General features: G+C 40.2%; 1 protein-coding gene across 14 annotated transcripts in view; it reads left to right on the top strand.

Annotated features, from left to right (window-relative positions):
• Rnf38 (ring finger protein 38) overlaps window positions 1-22,575 on the top strand; it is a 104,994-nt gene that overhangs the window by 51,815 nt on the left and 30,604 nt on the right. Inside the window, exons 1-2 of one of the 14 annotated variants that reach the window (XM_060379846.1) lie at window positions 11,697-11,754; window positions 20,051-20,200. The exons of 2 other annotated variants lie outside the window; for them this stretch is intronic. Coding sequence is in view for 6 of the 12 variants with exons in the window: in XM_021645967.2 (XP_021501642.1) it covers window positions 12,483-12,491; window positions 20,051-20,200 (159 nt within the window). In the remaining 6 variants the exon portion in view is untranslated. Of the gene's footprint in view, window positions 1-11,639; window positions 11,755-11,775; window positions 12,215-12,339; window positions 12,492-20,050; window positions 20,201-22,575 lie in introns of those variants that run through there. 11 more of the 14 variants (XM_021645976.2, XM_021645975.2, XM_021645972.2 and 8 more) reach the window with 11 other exon arrangements.

The following is a 22,575-nucleotide window of genomic DNA, read 5'->3' as shown; positions in this document are numbered from 1 at the left end:
CTGATTTGGGATTCCCAGACCCCTGTAAAATGGCTGGTGTAGTAGTACGTGTCTGTGATCCTTCCACAGGAGAATCCCAGCATGTTCATGGGGAAATTGCCCAAGACCGCCTGAAATAAAGCGGCAGGAAAGAGAGACCCTGCCGCAAAACAAACTGGAATATGAGAACTGAGTCCCAGAAGTTTTTCTCAGGCCTGCACATCGGTGCATGAATGATTTGGAGTATGAATGATTGTTGGTGTGAGTGTTCACACCCCAACCCCAATCACTCACACCAGCACTCAATCATTCATACTCCAAATCATTCATTTACCCTATCATTCACACATACCCAATCTCATACACACAAACACACACAATCATACACTGAATCACTCATCCATATATTCTAATTACTCACACAATACACAATCACTCACACCAACCCAATCACACACCGGAGTCATTCTAAATATAACTCTCCCCAAATTTTCTGATTTTATAGTGCTTTAGATTTTTAGTTTAGAACAGCTAAATAGAAATTGTAGAAATAAAATGTATATTTTTAAGTCAAAAGAGGAAAGCAGAAAAGGCCAGAAAGCCTCACTTGTTATGAAACTTTCAGTAAGGTTTAAGAAATACAGGACATGAGTGAAGGTGTTCGAGTAAAATAATATAGAGAGCTGCTTCTGTCACAGGTGTTTGTTACGTGATAAATGTGGTTAAAGAACAAAATTTCAACCGTGTTTAATACGAGAAACAGATATACAACAGAATGGCACACAACTGAAAGTTAAAGATGAGCAAGGAGTCAGATGTGTGTGATCTCAGTACTCAGGAGGCTGAGGTATGAAGATGGGAACTGAGGAGGAGCCTGTGCTGCAGGAGACTGTGGCTCAGAAAAATAACACAAGGAGAGCAGAAGTGCTTTCTTGTTTTGTTTGTTTGTTTTTGGACAGAGTCTCGTGTAACCTAGATTGGTGGTCATGTGATCAGTTTCTGAGCCTTCTGCCTAAACCTGATCTCAAATGCAAGAATTAAAGGTGTGTCTCATCCTACCCACATAGAGGTAACCTTTTTAGTAGAATTCATATAATAAATTATTAATCTGTACAAAAAAGTCAAGGCATAATGTGTAGTTAATATAGGATCATGAACCAAAATGTATTTTATACCATGGTACATACTTTTTTGTTCATGGTTAGTGGTTCATAACTAACTCCCCAAGGCATGTCATAGAAAATTCTAATTTTGTTTCTGCCTTGGAGATGGCCGTAAAGGAATTCTTTGACCTACTTTATATGATATAAGTGGCAAGGGCCTTCATTCTCCAAGTCCGTGAGGAAGAGGGTACTAAAGAATTTGGAGAAAGTTTTCAATTAGCAGTAGTCTTTCTTTAGATAAACCTCACTGGTATGGTATTGCCAAGGAAGGAATACTGGGGATTCTGGCACCCAGGTCTAGACCCAATAATATTAATATATGGTTTTTTGTAGAATTCACCCAGAGAGGGCAGGGAAGCTCTGTGCTCCCTCTGTCAGCCTCATCCTGTCATCTGCTATTCTTTGTAATTCGAATCAAAACAAAGCACATGTTTCTCTGAGTTCTGTAGTCTAGTCAGGTAAATTTATCAAACCTGGGAGAGGATTGTGGGCAACTAGTGTATAGCTGGTTGTTCAGAAGCACAGGTCACAGATTGAGGCTTGTGCTAGCATCTAAAGTGCGAGGGGAGCCGAGCATGGTGGTGTAATTAATTCCTGTGCGCAGGAGGCAGATGCAGGTGGATCTCTGAGTTGGAGGCCAGTCTGAGTTCCAAGCTAGCCAGGGCTGCATAATCAACTGTTTCAAAACAAAACAACCCCTCAAATGCCAGACAACAAGATATGTAGGAAGGGTTCCAGGTTGGGGATTGAGCTCTAAGCCTGTGGGATCTGACACTGTCTCCAGGTATACAGACAGAACTGAGGTGAAGGACTCCAGCTGTTGGCTGCTGCTGCAGCATTGCTTATTTGTTGGTAGGAAAAAAAAATCCTTACCTTTTCTGTGTTGATTTTTGTGTTATTGAGATGAGAGAACAAACGTTTTTCCCCTCTTACTCAATCCCCAATATTTAAGATAAAGGCGATAAAAGCGTAAGAAGATAATGACAACACCGCAGTATGCAGGTGTGCTGATGCTGTAGAAGGGCTGTGACTCCAGGCTAGTGTGCTGGCAGGCAGCTATGTAGTCTTTGTGAGATACATCGTCTAAAAGGCTTTTAATAATTTCTTTTTAATCTCTTAACGTTTTATGGCTAGGAATCCAGAATGGCTAAATGGTCTTCTCAGGGTCTCACAAGGTCAAACTCAGTGCTGTATTCTCATTAAGAATCCTAATGAAGGAAGATCTGCTTCCTCCAGGTTTGTTGAAGTTGTTTGTAAAATTCATTTCCCTGTAGCTGTGTGCCTGAGGATCTGAGCTCTTACATGTCTCCAGCCACCAGTAAGTTCCAGGGGCTTCCTATATGCTGCCATGTGATCCTTCCATTGGTAGTTCACAAGATGGCTCCCTGCTTTAAGACCAGAAGGAGACACTCTCTAGTCAGCGCAACTGGAGTATTATGTAATAAAACATAATTGCAGAAGTGACATTACTCCATCTTTGCCATGTTCTAGCTTGGGTATATCTGTAGTAGAAGGGGGGAAATAGAAGGGAGGTAAAGAGAATTTGAATAATATAATTAGCAAGCTGATTTATTAGTACCCATAATGTTTAACATACATATATATGGTGTTTAGTATCTTTTTAAATTACATTTTTCCCTTCTGTGTGTGTATGTGTTTGTGTATGTGTATGTACATACACAGGTCAGAGGACAACTTGGAGGTTCCCTCCTTCACTTTGTGCCCAAGAATCAACCTCAGGTTGTCAGACTTGGTGGCCATCCTTTACCCACTGAGTCATCTTGCTGGACTGCTTTTTAGGACTTTCAGAAAACTGTACAACCGTCTTCACCTTTCTAATTTTAGAACATCCTGAAACTCTACCCCAGACCCCTCCCCAACCAAAAAAAAGTCAAACAAATCCCACCCATACTTAGTAGCAATCACTTGTCACTTATTTCCTCAGTTCCTAACAACCATTTATCTTTCTGTGTACAACCCACAAGACTTGAGCATCAGTGCCTTGGTGACCCTTTGTAGGGAAATGTTTTATTTTCTGGGGTCCTATGGATAGAACCCAGGATTTTGTGCATACTAGGCAAGCACTCTACCTGAGCTATACCCCCATTCCCTTTCAGTATTACAGGGATTTTATATAGTATGTAACCTTTGTGTCTGGCCTCTGACTTGTGTGATCACTTCAGAGTTTATACTGTAGCATAAATGAGTACTTTATATACTGTTTAATGGATGACTAGTGTTTGATTGCATGGATATAACGCATTTTATCTGTTCATCAGTTGGTAGACATTAGGATTGTTTCAGTTTTGTAGTTATTATTAATAATGATGTGGTGAACATTTGCATGTATTTGTTTTTTGGTCACGTGATAGATTTTGTTTAACATTTTCAGGAACTAACAGTTCTCTAAAGGGCCATACCCTTTATATTCCCATCAGCAGTGTATGTTGGCTCACATCTTCCACTTCCTTACATTGTGCTCTTCTTTGTTTGTTTGTTCTTGAGTCAGGAGCTCTCTGTGTAGCCCTGACTGTCTTTGAGCTCGTAGATAGAGGTCCACCTGCTTCTGCCTCCCACGTGCTGGCATTAAAAGCATGCACCACTACTGCCCCACTTAGATTGTGCTTTAGGCTCTAGCCATACTAGCGATTGTGAGAGTAGCATCTGAGTATAATTTTATTGTATTGCCAATGACAAATTATACTGAATGCTTTTCTGCTTTTTCTGTCACTGGGATAGAATATTTTGCTCAAAACAAGGGAGCATTCTCTTTTATTATTAAAAAAGGGAGCACTTGTGGCTGGAGAAATGGCTCAGTGATTAAGAGCACTGATGGCTCTTCCAGAGGATCTGGGTTCAAGTCCCAGCACCCACATGGCAGCTTACAACTGTCTGTAACTCCAAGCTCTGACACCCACAGACATACATGCAGGCAAAACACCAGTGCACATAAAAATAATTAATTTTTTAAAAGGAGCATTTATTTTGTTTCACAGTTGGAGGTATAGTATATATCTTGGTACAGAGGTCACAGCTGCAGGAGCATAAAATAGCTGGTCATATTGCACCCACAGTCAAGAAACAAAGAGGGATGAATATACCTGTTCAACTAATTTTTCGCTCTTCTACAGTCTAGGACCTCAGCTCAGGGAATGGTGCCACTCACAGTGGACTGGTCTTTCCCCTTCCATTAATCTAATCAAAATGAGTCCCCATGAGTAGGCCCAGGAGTTCATCTCTCCCAAGTGATTCTAAATCTTACCCAGCTGGTCATTTCCGATAGAGATGTGTTACACATGTGAAGATCAGAAATCAGTTTTCAGCAGTCAGTTCTCTCCTTTCTTCATGTGAGTCCCTAGAATCAAACCCAGCTTGTCAGATTTGGCTGCTTAATGTTCTCTTAATTTTGTATCATCTTTCCTGGTCCACCTGGAATTTACATGGAATTTATTTGATATTTGGCACTATGCAACTGGGCGGTTTTTGTTTTTAACGGGGATTCTTTCCTCATTTTATTATAAAATAGCTGAAGTAATTGGAAGTATAATATATTGATAAATATCTTAAGATTATTGTTGACATTTATTGGCCTTCAAACTATCATTTGTTACATGATAAGCTATTATTTTATTTATAAGACACTGTTGGGACAAGAAAGCAAGGGGAAATGTCTTTTTAGGGTTTCTATGACTATAATAAAACACTATAAACAAAAACAATTTGTGGAGGAAAGGATTTTTTAAGAGTTAATTCAGTGTTTATTTGTGTATCTAACAAGCTCCAGGGATTAAGAATTGTTTCTGATATCTTCTACGAATTTCTCATTTTTTTTTTTTTTAATCAATTCTTGCATACATACATCCTGACTGCAGCCTCCCCTGAGAGGATTTACCCGTACAGTCTGCAGTCCACCATTCAAGTCGGGGCAGGAACTCAAGACTGGAGACAGGAACTGAGGCAGAAGCAGAGTGTAATTGCTTTCTGGCTTGCTCCTTATAGCTGGTTCAGCCTGCTTTCCTATAGCACCCGAGATCAGCATAGGGGTGGTGGTGCCTATAGACCAGCATAGGGGTGGTGGTGGCACCCGCAGGGAGCTGGGCCTCCCACATTATTCCTAAAGCAAGGGCAGTGCACAACAGGCTCACCTAGAGGTCAGTCTGCTGCTGCATTTTCTCAATTGAGGTTGCTTCTTCAAAATGATTCTGTCCATAAAACTATCCAGAACACTTGAATTTTTTATCAAAATAAACTCAATTGTTAAAAAACAAAAAACACTAGCTAGAACAGGGGAGTAAATTTTTGTAGCAGTTTTTTTTTTTTTTTAATTTATTCCATTAAAAAGTTGTGCTATTTTAAGCATTTTTATTTAAGGTTTTTATTTGTGATTAGAATTGTGCTTAGGCAGCAAATTTCCCAAGATGAAGCTTGGAAAGGTCTGTAGAATGTGGCATAGACAGGGAGCAGCAGGCTTCAGAAATGCATGCACAAATGTCCATGCAGAAGCTACTGTCAGTTCATTGAGTAGGTCACATTTCGTGTGTATGATGCTAGCATTCTCCCTAGCAGTGTGTGTCGGTTGGGATCATTCAGATGCACAAGGTAGGACTCCCTAGAGAGACTTGTTTTTCACACAGTGCAGAGTGACAAGGTGTTGGTGTGGCCCGGTCAGCCGAGAGCATGGGGTATGCACAAATTTGTTAAGGGTCTTCTCGGACTCCTTTTCAGTAATCACCTCTTTTGCACGGTTGTCCCTGAAATGAAAGAGCTATGTGTCCTTTCTTCTCTGTTCCTTAAGTTTTTCCTTAGACCACCTTTTTATTTTTCTTTTGAAGCATGTTTATAGGTAAAGTTATTTCACATCTTGTTTTACTTTGATTACATTTTTCCTTAATGTCTTGTTGCTGCTGGCTAGTTTTATCAGTCTCTCTCCTTGGGTATTTCTCAAACTCTGTTCGTGTCCTGAGGATTGTCTTCCCAGCAGGTCCTTTAATTTAACCTGGGGTATTTTGGTTGCCAGCTTTTACACAAGTTGCTATTCACATTGGTCCCATAAATCCTTTTAGCCTAAGTATGGGTCTAGTTCCTAGGTTACTGCAGTTCACATAAGCTATAGTAAAGCTTCCAGGACTTAACAGATGGGCATTATTATATATATATAAAAAAAACCTTATAATTTGCATATAAAGTGTGGCTGTTCTCAAGGTAGATAGGCCTAAGTTCAGCTTCTTCATGCTCTATCTAGTGCTGGCCTTGCTGCTCAGGCCCTGCAGTTACACCTCCCCCCCACACACACAAAGGAGCACCCTTAAATAAACACTGCTGTTTTTCTACTGCAGGTTGGACTCTAAACTATTTGTATTTATTCTTAGGTGCAGTAAAAAAGTTGGCACAATCTTTCTCATCTTCACTGCGATAAGGTTTTTTGTTTGTTTGTTTGTTTGTTTATTATTATGCCAATGTCTGTGGTCCTGTCTCTGTAGTCTCTCCCTTACACAATGGGAACAGCTACCTGACCGCTGGGGAAAAGCCCAGTAGTTGGACTTGGATGGGCCTTTGCTGCCTCCTTCTGGTTTTTAGCTTTTGTAATTGAAAGTTGCTGCTAATAAGTTTTCCTGTGGACAGGTGTTAAAACATTTCTGGGCAAAACTGCCTGTTTTGCAATGGATCCAGTCATGGCCTGTTTGTGGATGCACTAGACTGTTCTGTTCAGCCATTTCCAGCTTTCATCTTAGCAGGTTCTTTCACCTGATTTTCGTGGAAAAATACTTTTAGATAGAAGAGTGAGCAAAACAAGCTTTATAAAAAAGTTTTGAATTATTTTGGTGGTGGTGGGTCCTATCTGCAACCTCTCCCCCATCCCCCTCTTCTCTTTTTTCCCCTTTCCTTAATTTTTATGCTCTATTTCTCCTTAGGAGCTTGCCTATTGAGAAAAAGGAATTAAACTTCAGTGAGATATTTACTTATCAATTAAACTATTAACTACATGTGGCATATAGTTCTTTGATCTCTTGACAGAGTCCATTAAGACTCAGCATAGGCGTTAGGACGTTTACTGTGTGGGTGGAAGAATCCTGCAAATACATACCTTCCAGGTAGAGTGGTTACTATGATGTTAGAATCCAAAGGAAAGGGTACCAGCTCAGGAATCAAGGCTTTTTGACAGTGTTAAACATTAGAATTCAGAGACGCCCAGTAAGAATGCCTTATCTTGGATATCTACTTGGGTATTTTTCCCCATATGAATGTTTCTTCAGTATTAGAACAAATGTTTGTTTGTTTGTTTGTTTGTTTTGTTGTTGTTATTGATTTCATAGAGATCTACCTCTCTTTGCCTCCTAAATGCTGTGATTAAAAATGAGTGACACCAAGCCTGGGTAGACAAGTGATTCTTCAAGTGTATTTCCTAATCATGTTTTTAATGTCTTAAAATAGGAAATAACCTTTTCTATCTTTGAACCTTTTTGCATCCAGCATACCTCCAACATGGGCTGTGATGAACATGTAGAAATAGGATCAGCCTTGAAGGAGCTTCCAGTTCAATGAAGGGAAAACATTTAATAAATATTGCATTATTTTATGGTAGTAGTCAAAAAGATAAAAAATACAGTCTGTAGCCACAGTCTTCTTTTTTTATATAACAGTCCTTTAGATAACCATTAGCTTGATAACCTGTAGTATGTAGTAAAGCAAATTAATCTGAAAAACAAGATTTTACATTTAGCATTTGACAGCATTAAGTAGCACTTCTCTGGGTTGTAATTGTTGTTTATGTACTGGGTTTGAATATATACTTCTACTAATGCTTTCCAGATCCACATGGTCTGGATATAGTTTTTCAAAAGCAGATCGTGAGATGTGTGTGTGTGTGTCCTAATATTACAGTTATTTTCTTCTTAGTTAGAAATAAAGGTTAAGAATCTAAAAAAAAAAAAAATTCCACATACAAGTTGGCAGTAGGTGAGTTTTTGCAGATGTTTAAAGAAGTTATAACATTGGCACTACAGTCCTTTATTCATTTCTAGAGTGGGGGAGACAGCATAATATGGACAGACAGACGATGTGACATGGGAAGGGCTGTTTGAGGGTGGGGGGACAGGACAACAATGGGACAGACAGACACTGAGACACAGAGAGACTGATAATTTCTAAGGCTAACAAAATATTTGTAATCAAACCTGATGTGGGCATTAAAAAATAGAAAATTATAGCTGTGCATAAGGACCAAAGTAAAAGACCTAAAGAATATAAGCAGACCAAAACCTTCAGTATTTTAAAAGGACAATAATAAGACCAGAATGGATTATTAGCAATATAGGGTTGGTTTAAGATCGAGCCAATGTAATTTATACATTAACCAAAAAAAAAAAAAAAAAAATCATATGATAGGCAAAGAAAATTCTGACAAAATTTAAATTACAATTTAAATGTACTTTCAGCAACTTAGAAATAGAAGTGACTCCTTTAGTTATTAAACCCTGGAAACATTACACTTGATGTCCACAGCTGTCTAATGGAGATTTGATAGAAAAACAAGGCCTTCCCTCTGACTGGGGTGTACTTACCAGCTGTTACAGAAAGATGCTAAGGTGGATATATGTTGGCAAGAAAAAAAATGAGCAGTTTTTATTATTTTCAGCTGAGTGTACAGAATTTAACCAAGATTGTATTTTTTAAAAAGCCTCAATGGTTGATATTAACTATTACAATTAATAACTGATTTAGAGAAAACAACTGGAATAAATCCAAGAACTGAACTGGAAGATAATTACAGAATATTGACACGATTGAAAACACTTCTGAGCAGAGAGATGGCCTCACCTTGCTCAGGTGTTGGATATTTGGCATTATCAAGCTATCACTGCTTCATCTCTAGATTCAGTGAAATCCTAATTAAAATTCGACTTTTTCTTTTTATTTCCCTGTTTTGTTTTTTGTTTTTTCTTTAGAATTACTAAAATCATTGAAATTCAAAGGGCAAAGTGCTTTTGGGTGGAAAAGATGACATTCTTTAATAGATAAACAGTCAGAACAGACTTCTGAGCCCAGAAATACAATCCACAAGGGTGATAAAGAATGCTTTTCTTTTTGAGACTGTCTTGTTACATAACCCAGGCTGGATTAGAATTCCTAATCTCTTAGCCTCTCTTAGCTGGGATCAGAGGCATATAATACTACACCTGGCTGAAGAAAGCGGTCATCATCCTACCAAATCACATTCTAGGTCATGAGTATATCTGAACAAGGTAAGAAAATACTGATCTCTTAGAAAGTTGCTTGATGATAAAGGTGCAAAGGAAGAGGTAGTTAGGTGTGTGTGTGTGTGTGTGTGTGTGCGCGTGTGTGTGTGTGTGTGTTGTTGATCCAACTCAAGGCTCTGAGCATGATACATGCTGTATCACTGAGCTGCATCTCCAGCCAGGAAGTTTTAAAATAGTAAAACAGATGAATACCAAACCATTAGCTATAGTTGAAACTTAAAGGTGGAGAAAATGAATGGTGTGTTAGTAATGTCCCAATAAAGATAGACAAACATGGTGGCAGAAGAGAAATTGTTAATCAAATCCTTGAGAAAATGAGACTAGATTCAGAATTGGAGTGTTACGATTTATCTTACTTTGGAATCAAATCTAAAATCCTTCATGATTCCGACCTAGATAAGGTTTTTGGTTCCTGGTGTTACTCCTTTGTATTAGAATGGTAGGGCACCTGATACATTGAAGTCACTTCAGTGTCCCTTATTTTATGGGCAGTGATTTGATACTTTTTTTTTTCTTTTTGTTTTTAGAGACAGGGTTTCTCTGTGTAGCCTTAGCTGTCCTGGACTCACTTTGTAGACCAGGCTGGCCTCAAACTCACAGAGATTCACCTGCCTCCCTTAGTGCTGGGACTGCAGGCCATGAGCCACCATGGCCTGACCCGATTTGATACATTTTTAGAAAGAAATTTTAGTGTCTTATATACTTGAAAAAAGTTCTATATTCATTCACAATTTCCACATGGCAAGAAAACCAGTTGTAAAGAACAGCCATGGAGTCAGTTCTCTAAAAGCTCTTGCCACAACGGCTTTTCCTTAGATCTTGCACATGCAGATTTAAAATGTTGTTAGTTCACTCGAGTGAACTTAACTATGTATGTTCCAAATGCCATGGAGCTAGCTCATACCTTCTGGGCTGTGCAGATGAAGAAGGCAGAAAGCAGAGTTGAATAACTACTCAGATATAACGTCAGCCGCACCATATTGGGTTGTTTGGGTTCCCTCGAGTTTAAAAGCATGCCCTCTTACTGTGTTTTATCATTATCAGAGTTGGGGTCAAAAACCTTTAGAAGCCAGGTGTAGTGGTGCCTGCCATCAATTGCCTTTAATCTGAGCACTCAGGAGGCAGAGGCAGCTGTATCTCCGAGTTTGAGGCCAGCCTGGAAGTGTGAGTTAGACAGCCAGGGCTACACAGAGAAACCCCGCCTCAAAAAAAATTTTTTTTCTCTTACAGCTTACAATGTTGTCTCCAAAATGGTTGCTCTAGCAAAATGTCAGAGGACTTGGGAGAATAATTGGCTGCATAATGGGCTTGTAGAGCTGGAGTGAGGGAATACTTCACAGGGGCTTTCTATCCCGTTCCCGTTTCCCTTTGTGCTAGAATTTTCATTTAGCAGTTGCTAAGCAGCTGAACTGTGGGCCTTTGCAGTTAGTGTCATAATAAGAGCACTGGTGCTCAGTCTGTTTGACAAATGTACATAATTACCATATGGTGTTACTCATAAACAGAATGCATGTGGTTCAAAAAGATCCTGAAACATTTTAGTGTTGCTTATCTTACAAGACCAAGGCCACTTAAAGGTGGGGCTTGATTGCTTTCCCTTCTCTGCACCCTCTCCTACTCTCCCCTGCTCTGGGTTTGTAGACCGGGCGGACCGGACCTCAAGCTCCCAGAAGCCCTCTTTCTCAGCCTTCGCTGTGTGTGAGCCCACCATACCCTGCTCATTAATCCTTTTTGTAGTTTCGCTTTACTACTTTTTAAGTATAAACTAAATGTATTTTTATTTGCTTAAGAAGCCCACCGTTCTCTAGTTTTCAATGGCATTTAACAATCTTTTTCCTTGTATTTATTGACCCAATATAGGGTTTGTCCTCTCTGTTGGATCTTGAACGCAATCGTGAGCCAAGAGGTTTCAGCATTCCAACTTCTTTCTTATCTGAGCAAGGTCAGATAATCTGAGACTGGTCTGGAGGGTCGGACAAGTTAGATACAAGCCAGCTTGTTCCGTTGTGAGACCCAGTGTTTACATCAATAAAAGTTCCTACTTCTTCGGTCATGTAAATACACATTATATTGTGAGGTTTGCTGCTCTCCTGCTGAGTTGGGGAGTTATAGCAAGAGCGGACGGTGCCGCAGCATTAGGCACTGCCTGCGCTGGAAGGCGCGGCAAACTCCGCACTGTCTTGGGCCAAGCTGAGCTGGGCGGGGCTGCGCAGAGGTGCTGCGCACTGGCTCTGTTGCCGGAACCGGCCCGAGCGGCCTGCACGCGTGCAGCCCCGCCTCCGCGGGCGGAAACAAAGGGGGCTCTGCGCGGGGGAAGAGGCGGAGCTCCCCAGGTCCTGCGCTTGGCTGGCTAGGTGTGTGCGGACGAGGGGAGGGCCCGGCGTCCGGAACCCGGAGGCGGGAGGCCCAGCTCCAGGGGTGTCGCCTGTGCGCGCAGCGCCGGCCACTGCGTCGGCGCGGCCCGTGCGGGTCGGCGAGCGCCGAGGCGGGTTGTGGCGGGCGGGTGCCCTCTCGTGCGGTTGGCGGGCGGGCCTCCGGAGGTCCGGGCGGTTGGGACGCCGGGCGGAAGGGATGAGGCCTCCGAGGTGCTAGCCGGCTCCTTCTGCGCTGGGCGTGCAGCTGTGTTTCCTGGAGAGGTCCCTGTGATGGTGCCAGGAGGAAGGAAGCGCCGTGACAGCGCCTCAGTCGGAACCCGGGTTCCGGGGGCGAGGAGGCCCGGGAACAGCGGCCCTGGCGAGCTGGCCGCCGGCGGGGCGAGCGGTCACTCCAGGAGGCGGCGGGAGCAGCCCCGCAGGGCGGAGCCTCCCCTCGCAGGTACTGGCTGCCGCGGGAGGGCGGTACTGGCCGCGGGAGGCTGGGAGCGGGCGGCAGCGCTTGTTTCCCTGCACCCGGCGCTCTTTGTTCCCGCGGCGGCGGTGCCTGGTCCGCCCTTGCCTGGCTGAGACGCAGGTGGAATGATGTCACCTGGGAGAACTCCGAACCCGGTCAGAGGGGCCTCTCGCGCTCTTCTGCCTCCGCGGGTTTCAGGACGGGCTCCGTTTTGTTCTCAGTGGATGGAAGTTCTTCCTTTCAGGGCTGAAGAATGAGAGAGGTTGGTTTTTGAAACGGGAGTTTTTCTAGTTACCAGAGGCCAAAAGAGAAACTAAGTTTGTTTGTATTTTTGTTTGTTTGTTTTTTCCTGTGTGTGATCTGGCGTGGACAGAGCCCGGTCTTTGTGTTGCAGACATGGTGTGTGGTATTCAGTAAGAGTTGAACATACTAATTCTTCTACCATAGTGTTCTGAATACTTAAGTATAGCCTTTGCCAGCATCATATGAATTGCGCTTTCTTTCTTCATAAGCTGTGGACATTGAAATGTATTCGGCGCTCATACACGGTATTTTGTTAGAAATCTTAGGTCTGCCGAATACTGCCTGCATGCAGATAGTATTGTAACATTCACTTACCGCACTTTCTTTAAATAGCAAAAAGTTTTGTAACTAGACCTTTTAAGAATTCCGATTACATTTGAATCACAGTCTAACAAAGTAATATTTTGTTCATTTTGGGGAACACTTTAACGGAGAAATCCACCTCATCAGAAAAATAACAAGATCAAACTGTGTCAGATCTGGCACGGAAATGTGGAACGCTTAGACCAGGATTACAATTTTGAGTGGGAACTGTATCACTGAATTGTGGATTGCGGTAGTACCTTCTGGTTTTTAAATGTACTAGTATAATAATACATCTTTCCTTTTGAGAACCTGCTCATCCTAAGCCTGCTCATTATAAGGCTCTACTTTAAAATCGATTCCGATATTTTTTCTCTTATCTTGAAAGAACTGGAGGACTTGGAGGCTGCTGTTAGGTTCTGCACCCAGCAGGTCTTGTTGCCCTCACTTCCTCTAGGTTATTAAACAATTGTATTTAAATACTCTTGATTTTTCCACCAGTGGAGTCTTATTACATTATTCCAAAATGTAGTTGTTTGTGTTTCTACACTTGAAGTTTATGCCCATCTTATCTTGATTTAGAAAACATTAATTTTTTAAATTATAAATATGTATGGACAGCTTGCCCTAGTTGGTTCTGTGCCTTGCCTGGTGGGCTGTGGAGGTGGGTAAGGTCCCAGAGTTTATGGCCAGTGCCTTCACCCGCCGAGCCGTTCACCAGACCTTTCCTATGCTAAAATGGCAAATGTTGACCTGGGTAGGTGTAAAGACTTTTCTTTATTAGAGCAGTCAAATCTTTGACAAAGATAGGAATGGCACTTGAAGGGATCTATCTGCAAGCCTCATAATGGAGAGCATAGATCTTCTGTCTCCCTTTACATATTTGGATAAGGCTTTTAGTTAACTTGTGTTAACATTGCCAGGTTGGCTGTGCTTATATTTTTACTTGGGTTAATGTGGGTAAGAAATGTTCAAAATAAAAAAATCTCCGGAATGGTTAAGTACTTGCACAAGACCGTTGTTCAGGTTGTTATCTTAGTTTGTTCCATCTGTTTTGTATTTTGTGCTGCCTTTGGTTTGGTTTGGAATACTGTTTGTAATCTCTTATGGGAAGGTAATATTGGTCTTGATTGTTGCATGGTGTCTGGGGCTGCTTACACGTGTTCTGATTGTTTTTCAATTAAGTGCATATATGATTATAGTTTTAACTTTGGTTCTACTTTGCTTCATTAATAGTTTGCTTTTGTTTTTATCTCCAGGGAACACAAGCATTGCATGTGTTCATTTCTACTATATAGTTCTGGTTCTGTTCCATCTATCAGTAGATATTAAATACCTGTTATAACATTGTCTAAAGAAAATAAATGATTGAATTCTTTGTAGTAACGTCAAGAGAAATTTAAACAGATGAAATACAGGGGTGATAAATACAGTCTCATTTCCTCCCAGCTTAGTTGTATGTATCTCACTTCTCTCTTCCTTACCATTGTGTTATGGCACTGTGGGTTGGGGAAAGGAAAGGGAGCAGCTTAGGGTTATTTTTACCAACCTTGGTTTCGAAAAGACATAGATCCACTTAGTTTGTCTTAACTCAAGAATGGGAGTAAGTTTTACTTAACACATGAGTTGCAGTGCTGAACAATAGTGATCACCCTCCCTAACATAGATTATACCAGGTTTTTTGTTTATTTTTTTACCCAATTAGTGCCTAGTGACTTTTCAAAAATGGTACACATAAACACATCCAGAGCTCAGAGGACAACCTTAGGCATTCAGCACTGCTTGTCTTGCTTAGTCAGCTTTCTAATGCAGTCCAGGACCACTTGCCCAGGAATGGTCTCTTGCACACTGCGGCATACACCAGGCTCACTGGCTGATGGGTCATGGATTCTCCTCCCCATGCTGCTCACTTCACCACAGCAGCACTGGGATCGCAGATGCACACTTTTCTGCCTGTTGTGTGGTTCTAAGGATCAGACCGCAAGTTCTCGTGCTTGTGAGAGAAGCAAATTACCACCTGGAGCCACCTGTCCAGCACCTCGAGTTTTTATTAGCCTGTTTCATTCTTAGCAAATTCATAATAAATTTGTGACATAATCTGGAAAAGCTGACTGTCCTATCATTTGATTAGCTTGGGAGAATATTCTCTCAATGAGTAGAGTATATACTGTGACGAGCACGTCTAGATAATAGTGACAGAGTGCTAAACACAGTATATGTGTTTTGTAAACTAAACTTTATCTCAAATTTATGATGTTCCACATACTTAAACCATAATTTTGTTTTGTTTTAAACCTGTTTGTTTAGACAAGGTCTACAGACCAGACTGCTTTCATTTACTATGTAGCTGAGGCTGACTTTGAACTGCTGGTTCTCCAAAGTTCTGGAATTATAGTTATGTGCTAACATACTACAATTGTGATGTAACATTTATAGATTTACATGCTTTTGACCCCTTTGTTTCAGAGCACATATTTTAGTTTCAAAAGTTTTTGGTTTTACTTTTTATTCCACAATTCATTACATTTATTTCCAGGAAAGCTGGTGGAACGGAGGGCAGCATTGTGTTAAGCAAATTAAGTCAGAGGGACAAATGTGGCATGTTTCTCTGAAGCGAGACCATTAGGGAAGAGAGCAGAGTGGGAACATGGAAGACAGAGTAGAAGAGAAGGCAGGAAGACATAATGCATAATCAGTCCATGTATAGAAATATCACAGACCCACTGTGTATAGTTTATATATCAATGATTAGGGTAAAAAGATTCTTGAAAGGACTTCAGTAGATAAAATTCACCAAGGACGAAAATGATTAAGGAAAGAAATTAGTGATAAAAGTAGTACATTAAGTAAAAAAAAACTACATTACCTTATTTTATGTGTGTGCCTCAGCTGTACCAGGGTGCACATGTGGTCTCAGGTGCATTGAAGTCAGGTTTTAAGCAACCTAACTTGTAAAAAGTACATTATTTAGTACTATCGTGGAAGTTTTGGTGTACCTCCTTAATCCCAGTACTTATGAGTCTGAGGTAGGATGACTGTGCGTTTAATGCCATCACCTGTCTTAAAAACAAATGAACACAACAAAAACAAAACAAAAAAAAACCCAAAAAGCATACATAGAAGACTGCTAAATCTCTGCTTTGTTTATTTTTATGGGGAAAAAAATCAACTGAAAAAAATTAACTGAAAGCTACCATTAGAAACAATTTCGGAAGGAACAGTGTCTCCTTTAATCCTATTATAACTGCTAATCTCTAAGATAAGGGTTAAATTGATTATTGATGTTATTAGCTATCCAGAGAAGGGCCAAATTAAAGTATCATAAAGTACTAATGCACAGATGCTTAAAAGATATATGTAAACATTAGCCTTACTTCCCAGTTATGCTGGGAGAGTTAGTCATATAGTTACATGTAAACAAACAATTCAAAACAAGAAGTTGAGGTTACAGATGTACCCCCCCTCTCCGGTGTGGTTCTGTGCCAGATAGAAGCTGCACCCTGAGCTGCAAATATCTCTGATTCTCAACATTTGCAGGCTAGAGACTGACAGAATTTTATCAGTTTAGGAGTGTGGTAAAAATCTTAGAGTTAACCAAAGAAGAATCCGTGAAACTATGCCTAAAACAGTTTTTACAAGGTAACACGTTTATTTTTAATTAACTGAAGGTAGCCTTAAAATTTGGCTTACTGGACTAATGGTAGTCAAGCTAGATGATATAAGAACAATGTCACTTTTAAAGTTATTTAAACTGCAAGATGGGTCAGTGAATTAGTAGATTCTAAGGTTGAAGGGCCTGCTTGGTCTTTCTGAGGCTTGAATCAGTTCAGTTGAACCTGTACAGTGTGTAAAGATCAGAGAGCCTGTCTTATTTGCTTCTCACTACTGTGATAAACACTGTTACCAAAAGCAACTTTGGTTGCTTTTTTTTTTTTTACTCCTATTTATATATATAGCTTATAGACCATCATGAAGGGAAGCTAGCGAAGGAATCTAGAAGCAGGAACTGAAGTAGAGGCCATGGAAAAACACTACTTACTGTCTTGTGTAGTCAGCTTTTTAATGCTCGGGGATGGTAGTGTTTGCTCATAGAGGCCCTGACCCTTCCACATCAATCATTAATTTAAGAAAATGTCCTGCAGGCCTTTAAAAAAAAAAACTATTTGTATCATTTATTTGAGATAGGGTCTCACCGTGGAGCTCTGACTAGCCTGGAACTCACTATGCAGAGCATGTGGTCTTGAACACAAAGAGATCTTCCTGCTGGGATTAAAGGTGTATGCCCCCATGCCCTGCCTATAGGCCAGTTTGATGGTACTTTTTTTTTTTTTTTAGTTGGGGTTCCCTCTCCTAAACAAAACTTGTCTAGTTGACAAAAACTAATCAGCACAGGACCCAGTTCATCTCCTGTCGGGCAGTTAGCTGTTAATCAGGTTGTGGTTTTGTTTAATTACTATATTGTTTAAATAAAAATATCCATGAAGTGGGGAGGGGTCTCTGTGAAATTAAATGCAAGGGCTTGTATATGCTAGGTGAGTGCTCTACGGTTGAGTAATACCAGGCCCTATAAAAATGTCTTAGTTTGTAGTGTGTATACTTAGATGTATTATGTTATGTTAGCTTTTTGTTGTGTATATCAGATTGCCTAGAATTTAAATTACAAAACCTGTTACCTTGTATGAGCTAGTGGTGCAAGTCCTTTGAGAGGCAGAGGCAAGCAGATCTCTGAGTTCCAGACCAGTATGAGCAACATAGTGAGACCCTGTCTCAAGAAAAACAGACAGACAAAAAAGTTGTATGAGAAGTCCTGGAATGAGTTAGCTATTGGGTCTTCTGCTCATTATCTTACCTGGCTGCAGTTGAACTTGGTTGTCCTTTTTTGAAATCCTTGGTTGGTAGAATATGATACTCCCCATTTGCTCATTGTTAGCTGGTAACTTCTCTAGTGTCTGTGGCTCCTTTCATCTCTCAGTACTGCAGCTTGGTTTGAAAGGCTGACAGAGAGCTCAGGAATGGCTCAGTTCTGCCTTTTAGGAACTTTCTCTGATTAAGTCAGGCCCTCTTAGGCTGATCTCCCTCTTTAACTTAAAATCAGTTGTTGGAATCTGGAAAACACTGAGAAGCATTCTTATTTTGTGTGTGGGGTGGTTATACATGAGTGGTATGCTAACATCTTTCTAAGAAGTCTGCTTTACCACATGCTACACACAAATAAAATGTCTGTAGACATACTGTGAGGGTATGTGCTGGTTTTGATCAAGTCCAGCAGTGGTTTTATCATATATACTGTAGGCCTTGAATATAATTCTTCCACCACATTGTCTTGCTTAGAGTAAATGGAGTTTGACGGAAGAAAACTGCTGTGCATAGGAAAAGATGACCGTGAGAGCTGTTAACATGACAACAGGAGCCAGGGTGCCAAGGTTTTTGTTTTTACTTACTTGATAGCAATCTTAAATTTTCCAAAGAATAAAGCTGACTCTGGTTTCTGTTTTACCAGCCAGGTACTTGTACTTGTAAATCTGAGCATGATTGTTGATGACCTAATTAAAACACACTACAGGGCTAGACAGATGGCTTAGCAGTTAAGAGCACTGGCTGCTCTTTCAGAGGACTTGAGTTCTATTCTCAGTGTCCACATGGCAGCTCACATGTGGATACAATTCTAGTTCAGGTGAGCCAACAATGCCCTCTCTTGGTCTGGTATGCACAGATACACACAAAACATCTATTTTTTTTTTAAGGGGGGGAACATACTACAAATTTACTTACTGTGACTATAAAAAGCCTAAGAGGATTGCAGGTAGGGTACTAAACTTACAGCTCATTTGGAGTGAGTTTGTGACATTCCTTATTGAATGAGGATCAAGAATAGCAAATATACCTTTCATCTATTTTGGATTTGTTTTGAGAAAGGGACATACTGTGTAAGGCTGGCCTGGAGTTTGTAACAGCCCTCTCTCAGCCTCTGAAATGCTCTGAGTAGTGGCGTAAGCTATTTCAAGACTGTTTGAACTTTTTTCCTTTTGCTCTGCTGGGAATCAAACCCACCTTTTATTTTTCATATCCTTACTATGTTTCCTTACTACACTGCTCTCTGCCAGGTATCAGAGCACAGCACTGAGTGTCTACTGTTATCAAAATACTTGCTATACAATGGTTTACTATTTTCTTTTTCTTTCTTTCCCCGTTTCCTTCCTTCCTTTTAAAACCTATACTTCAAAAAGGTAGGAAACCATGTGTTTCTTTTTGTTTTGTGCCTGTTACCAAGGAGACTCTTAAATCTAAGACTGAGGGAAGGAGTGAGGCAGAAACTGGAAAAAGCACATGCTTTTTAGTGTGAGGACAAGCAAGTCTTTAAACTTAGAGCCCCCAAAGAGAATTTCACTGTCACAACATAGTGAAGAATGTTGATGGTTTTAAAATGCTACAGATTAAGTATATTAACACAAATTTAAGGAGATTTAACCCATGGTGTAGTATTTTTAAACTGCAGTTGTTTACTTTCAGGCTTATCAGTTTGCCTTTGGTTCCTTAGCAGAGCCTCCAGTTTTCTGTTGTTTGGCCTTTTGTTACTGTTTGAGGATTTTCACTTACTTTTTTATCTTAAGTCAGCCCAGGCTGACTTAGAACTTGGGATGTTCTTGCGTTAGCCTCCGCAGTACTGAATGAATATAGCTAAAGCTTATTGAATGCTTTCCCCAGTTAAACATCATTCTATATGTTATATGTTGTACAGTCTTACAGCTGATAGTATAGAAATTTTACCATGAATATTTACCATGAATATCTTGTCTTTTTCATCATGCTCACTTGTAAACTCAAAGTACATTGAGAAAAAAATACAGTATAGGCAGACATTTATCACTCTGTAGTTAGGTGATTTTACCTCAAGTCTTAACATGAAGTCTGACCTTTAGGGTTTTAGTTAACACCAACAAAAGACTATTAGTAGGTATTTGGGGAACTAGAAGGATTAAATTCCTGAGCTGTGATGTTTTTATCTGAAGCCTTTTTGTGTGGGAAAGCTCCATTGCTAGAGGAGTCTCTGCCTCCTGTATGTTTAGATGTTTAAAGTTACATTTTTTTTTTCCTAGTCTCTCTGCTGACAGAATTATCAAATAATAGAAAACCCAAACTGTCCTTCACAGGCTTGATTCTCCATATGGTATGGCTAGCCATGAACTATCCTTTTCTTCTCCCTCTTTTTCCCAGATATCTCCCGGGGCCAATTCAGCACCTCTACCTGGCCATCCTAACAAGGTGATTTGTGAAAGGGTGAGACTTCAGAGCCTGTTTCCTCTTCTCCCAAGTGATCAGAACACTACCGGTCAAGAGGATGCTCACTTCAAAGCTTTCTTCCAGGTTCTTATATGTTTACCCTTTCCCTACACAGGCCTGACAGTCACAGATACATCCAGCTTGTTTGTAGGCAGACTTAACCACTTCTCAGTATCCTCTTATTTTCTGTTGTATGTATGTGGAAATACTCTTTTAGAGGTATCTTCTTCAATATAGCTTTCAGCTCTTCTGAAAAATGTCCTCTTGAGCAACTATTCATTGTTTGACCACTTAATACTCTGTTTAAAAAATAATAATCTTTTTGTCCTAATCGTTTAAGTCATTCAGTTCCTGTGGGAAAATAGAAGATAAAATATGTAAGATATGTAGGAAAGGAAAAGTGAAAGTATGTGTTTTTTAACCCATCACTGTTTGCTTAGTACTATATTTTCTTTCTGTACCGCTTAGAACCTGTAGATAAAAATTTGATTTAAAAAATTTAATACAAGATGAAAATGAGTACAGATACTAAAATTGTCACTGAATTTAACAAGATTACTAGAATATCTCATACAAATCACTGGCTACTGAATTTTGATTCCAGATACCTAGAGAAGCATGCTTTAATAGTGAAGTCATTGTCCCTGTTCCTCCAGAATAAACTACGTCTGCGGACTCACTTTTGAGTGGCAGGCATGTGGGCTAAGGCATGTGTGTGCCTGTATAAAATCTGCCTCAAGTGCTGATAGTTGATGACCAAGACTGACTGTTTTCCATAGAAGCCACTCAGTGTTTGTATTGAAGTGACAGGTTGTCACCTGGGACTGGTTAAAGAGAAGTATTTAGGGTATATTAAGTTCGGCATTTGGATCACCTGCAGGTGATCCAGGGTTCATTAGTCTGGTATTCCTTTAAGAATTCAAGCTAGATTCTCTGTTATGTGTGTAATGCATCTGAGTGCCTTTAAATCTGAGAATAAACTAGGCATCTTGTTGTAGGTAAGGAAATAGGCTTTTAAAAAGATGAAGGTGCACAGTTCCACCTGATTATTTGTACAGCAAAGGACTGGTCTGATTTTAGTTATGATTACTGTATTATACTACTTTTAGATATCTATGTCATTTCTGTAAGTACATTTTGTAAGTATTTAACACAACTGTTTTAGGGGCATGGCTGTCTGAATTGAATGACATATTGACTACCATTTTGATTACAGCAGTATCTGTACACAGAAGCTCAATATAAGTAGTAGGTGACTGGTACTGAAGAAATTTAAAGCCAGTCTTGGTAGCAAGTGTCTTTAATCCCAGCACTCCTGAGGCTGAACAAGGCAGATTTCTGCAAGTTCAAGATCTAGCCAGGACAGTCCAGGCTACAGAGAGAGACCTTATTTCAAAAACCAAACAGAAAGGGAAACAAGAAAACAGAAGGAAAGAAACTGACTTAAAGCTGGACATGTTGTAACAAGCCTTTAATCCCAGTTTGGGAGAGACAGGCAGATGTTTTGAGGTCTAGGCCAGCCTGGTCCACATAGTGAGTTTCAGGCTAGCCAGGGCTATCACGTTTTTGCCCCCCACTCCAAATCATCACTGAACCTAAGGCCACTAATAGATATTTTTCATTTTCTGTGTCCTCCATATTCTGTTGGAGGTTTCAGGAATCAATATTAACTTTAAACTTAGTAATTACAAATGCAGTAGATTAAAACCCATGTGTTAAAAATAAAACAGTTAAAAGTTAGAGCCAGCTGTACTTGGTGGGTTTTTTTTGTTTTGTTTTGTTTTTAAGCTTTTGGCAACCGAACTGAGGGCTTTGCCCATGTTAGTTACATGTTATACCCCCTAAATAACTACTTCTACTCTACACCCTCTAAGTATGTTTCTCATTCTAACTAGTCATAGGGTACACTAATCCCTGTGGCTTATTCAAAAGAAGTATTACAGTTTTGTTTATACTGCTAATTTAGTTTTTGTCCTACCTTTAGAATAAGACAAGACCTTCTCTTTATTCTTTAAGGGAAGACCAGAGATTTTTCTCTACTCTGATTTTCTGCCCTGGATGAGAAATTAGATCGCTCTTAGGAAGTCCTAAGAGATACTGATACACAGCTGATTCTCACGTGTAAATGAGTGTCATTTGTTAATCCCAGCTGGACTTCTTCTCTTAAAAACCTGTCTTTCTGCAGACATTACTTGACCTTGCTCGATGATTAAGAGCACTTCCTGTTCTTACCGTGAATTGTGGAGAGGGTCCCAATGCCACTTCAGACAGCTCACAAAACACTTGTAATTCCAGATGTAAGGGATTGAAATACTGTTCTGGCTTCCTTGGGCTACCAACACACACTCAGACAGACACATAGAATGAATAAAAATAAAGCCCGGTTAACACAGGAGAAGGGGGATCCTCAGAAAGTCATTCCCTTACTTTGTTCTCAGTTTTTGTCTCTGTCTTTCCCC

Source organism: Meriones unguiculatus, chromosome 3, assembly GCF_030254825.1.
Source record: "Meriones unguiculatus strain TT.TT164.6M chromosome 3, Bangor_MerUng_6.1, whole genome shotgun sequence".
NCBI classification, from domain to species: domain Eukaryota; kingdom Metazoa; phylum Chordata; class Mammalia; order Rodentia; family Muridae; genus Meriones; species Meriones unguiculatus.
Note: the sequence above shows the minus strand (reverse complement) of the source record. Positions and strands in the feature narration are given on the sequence as shown.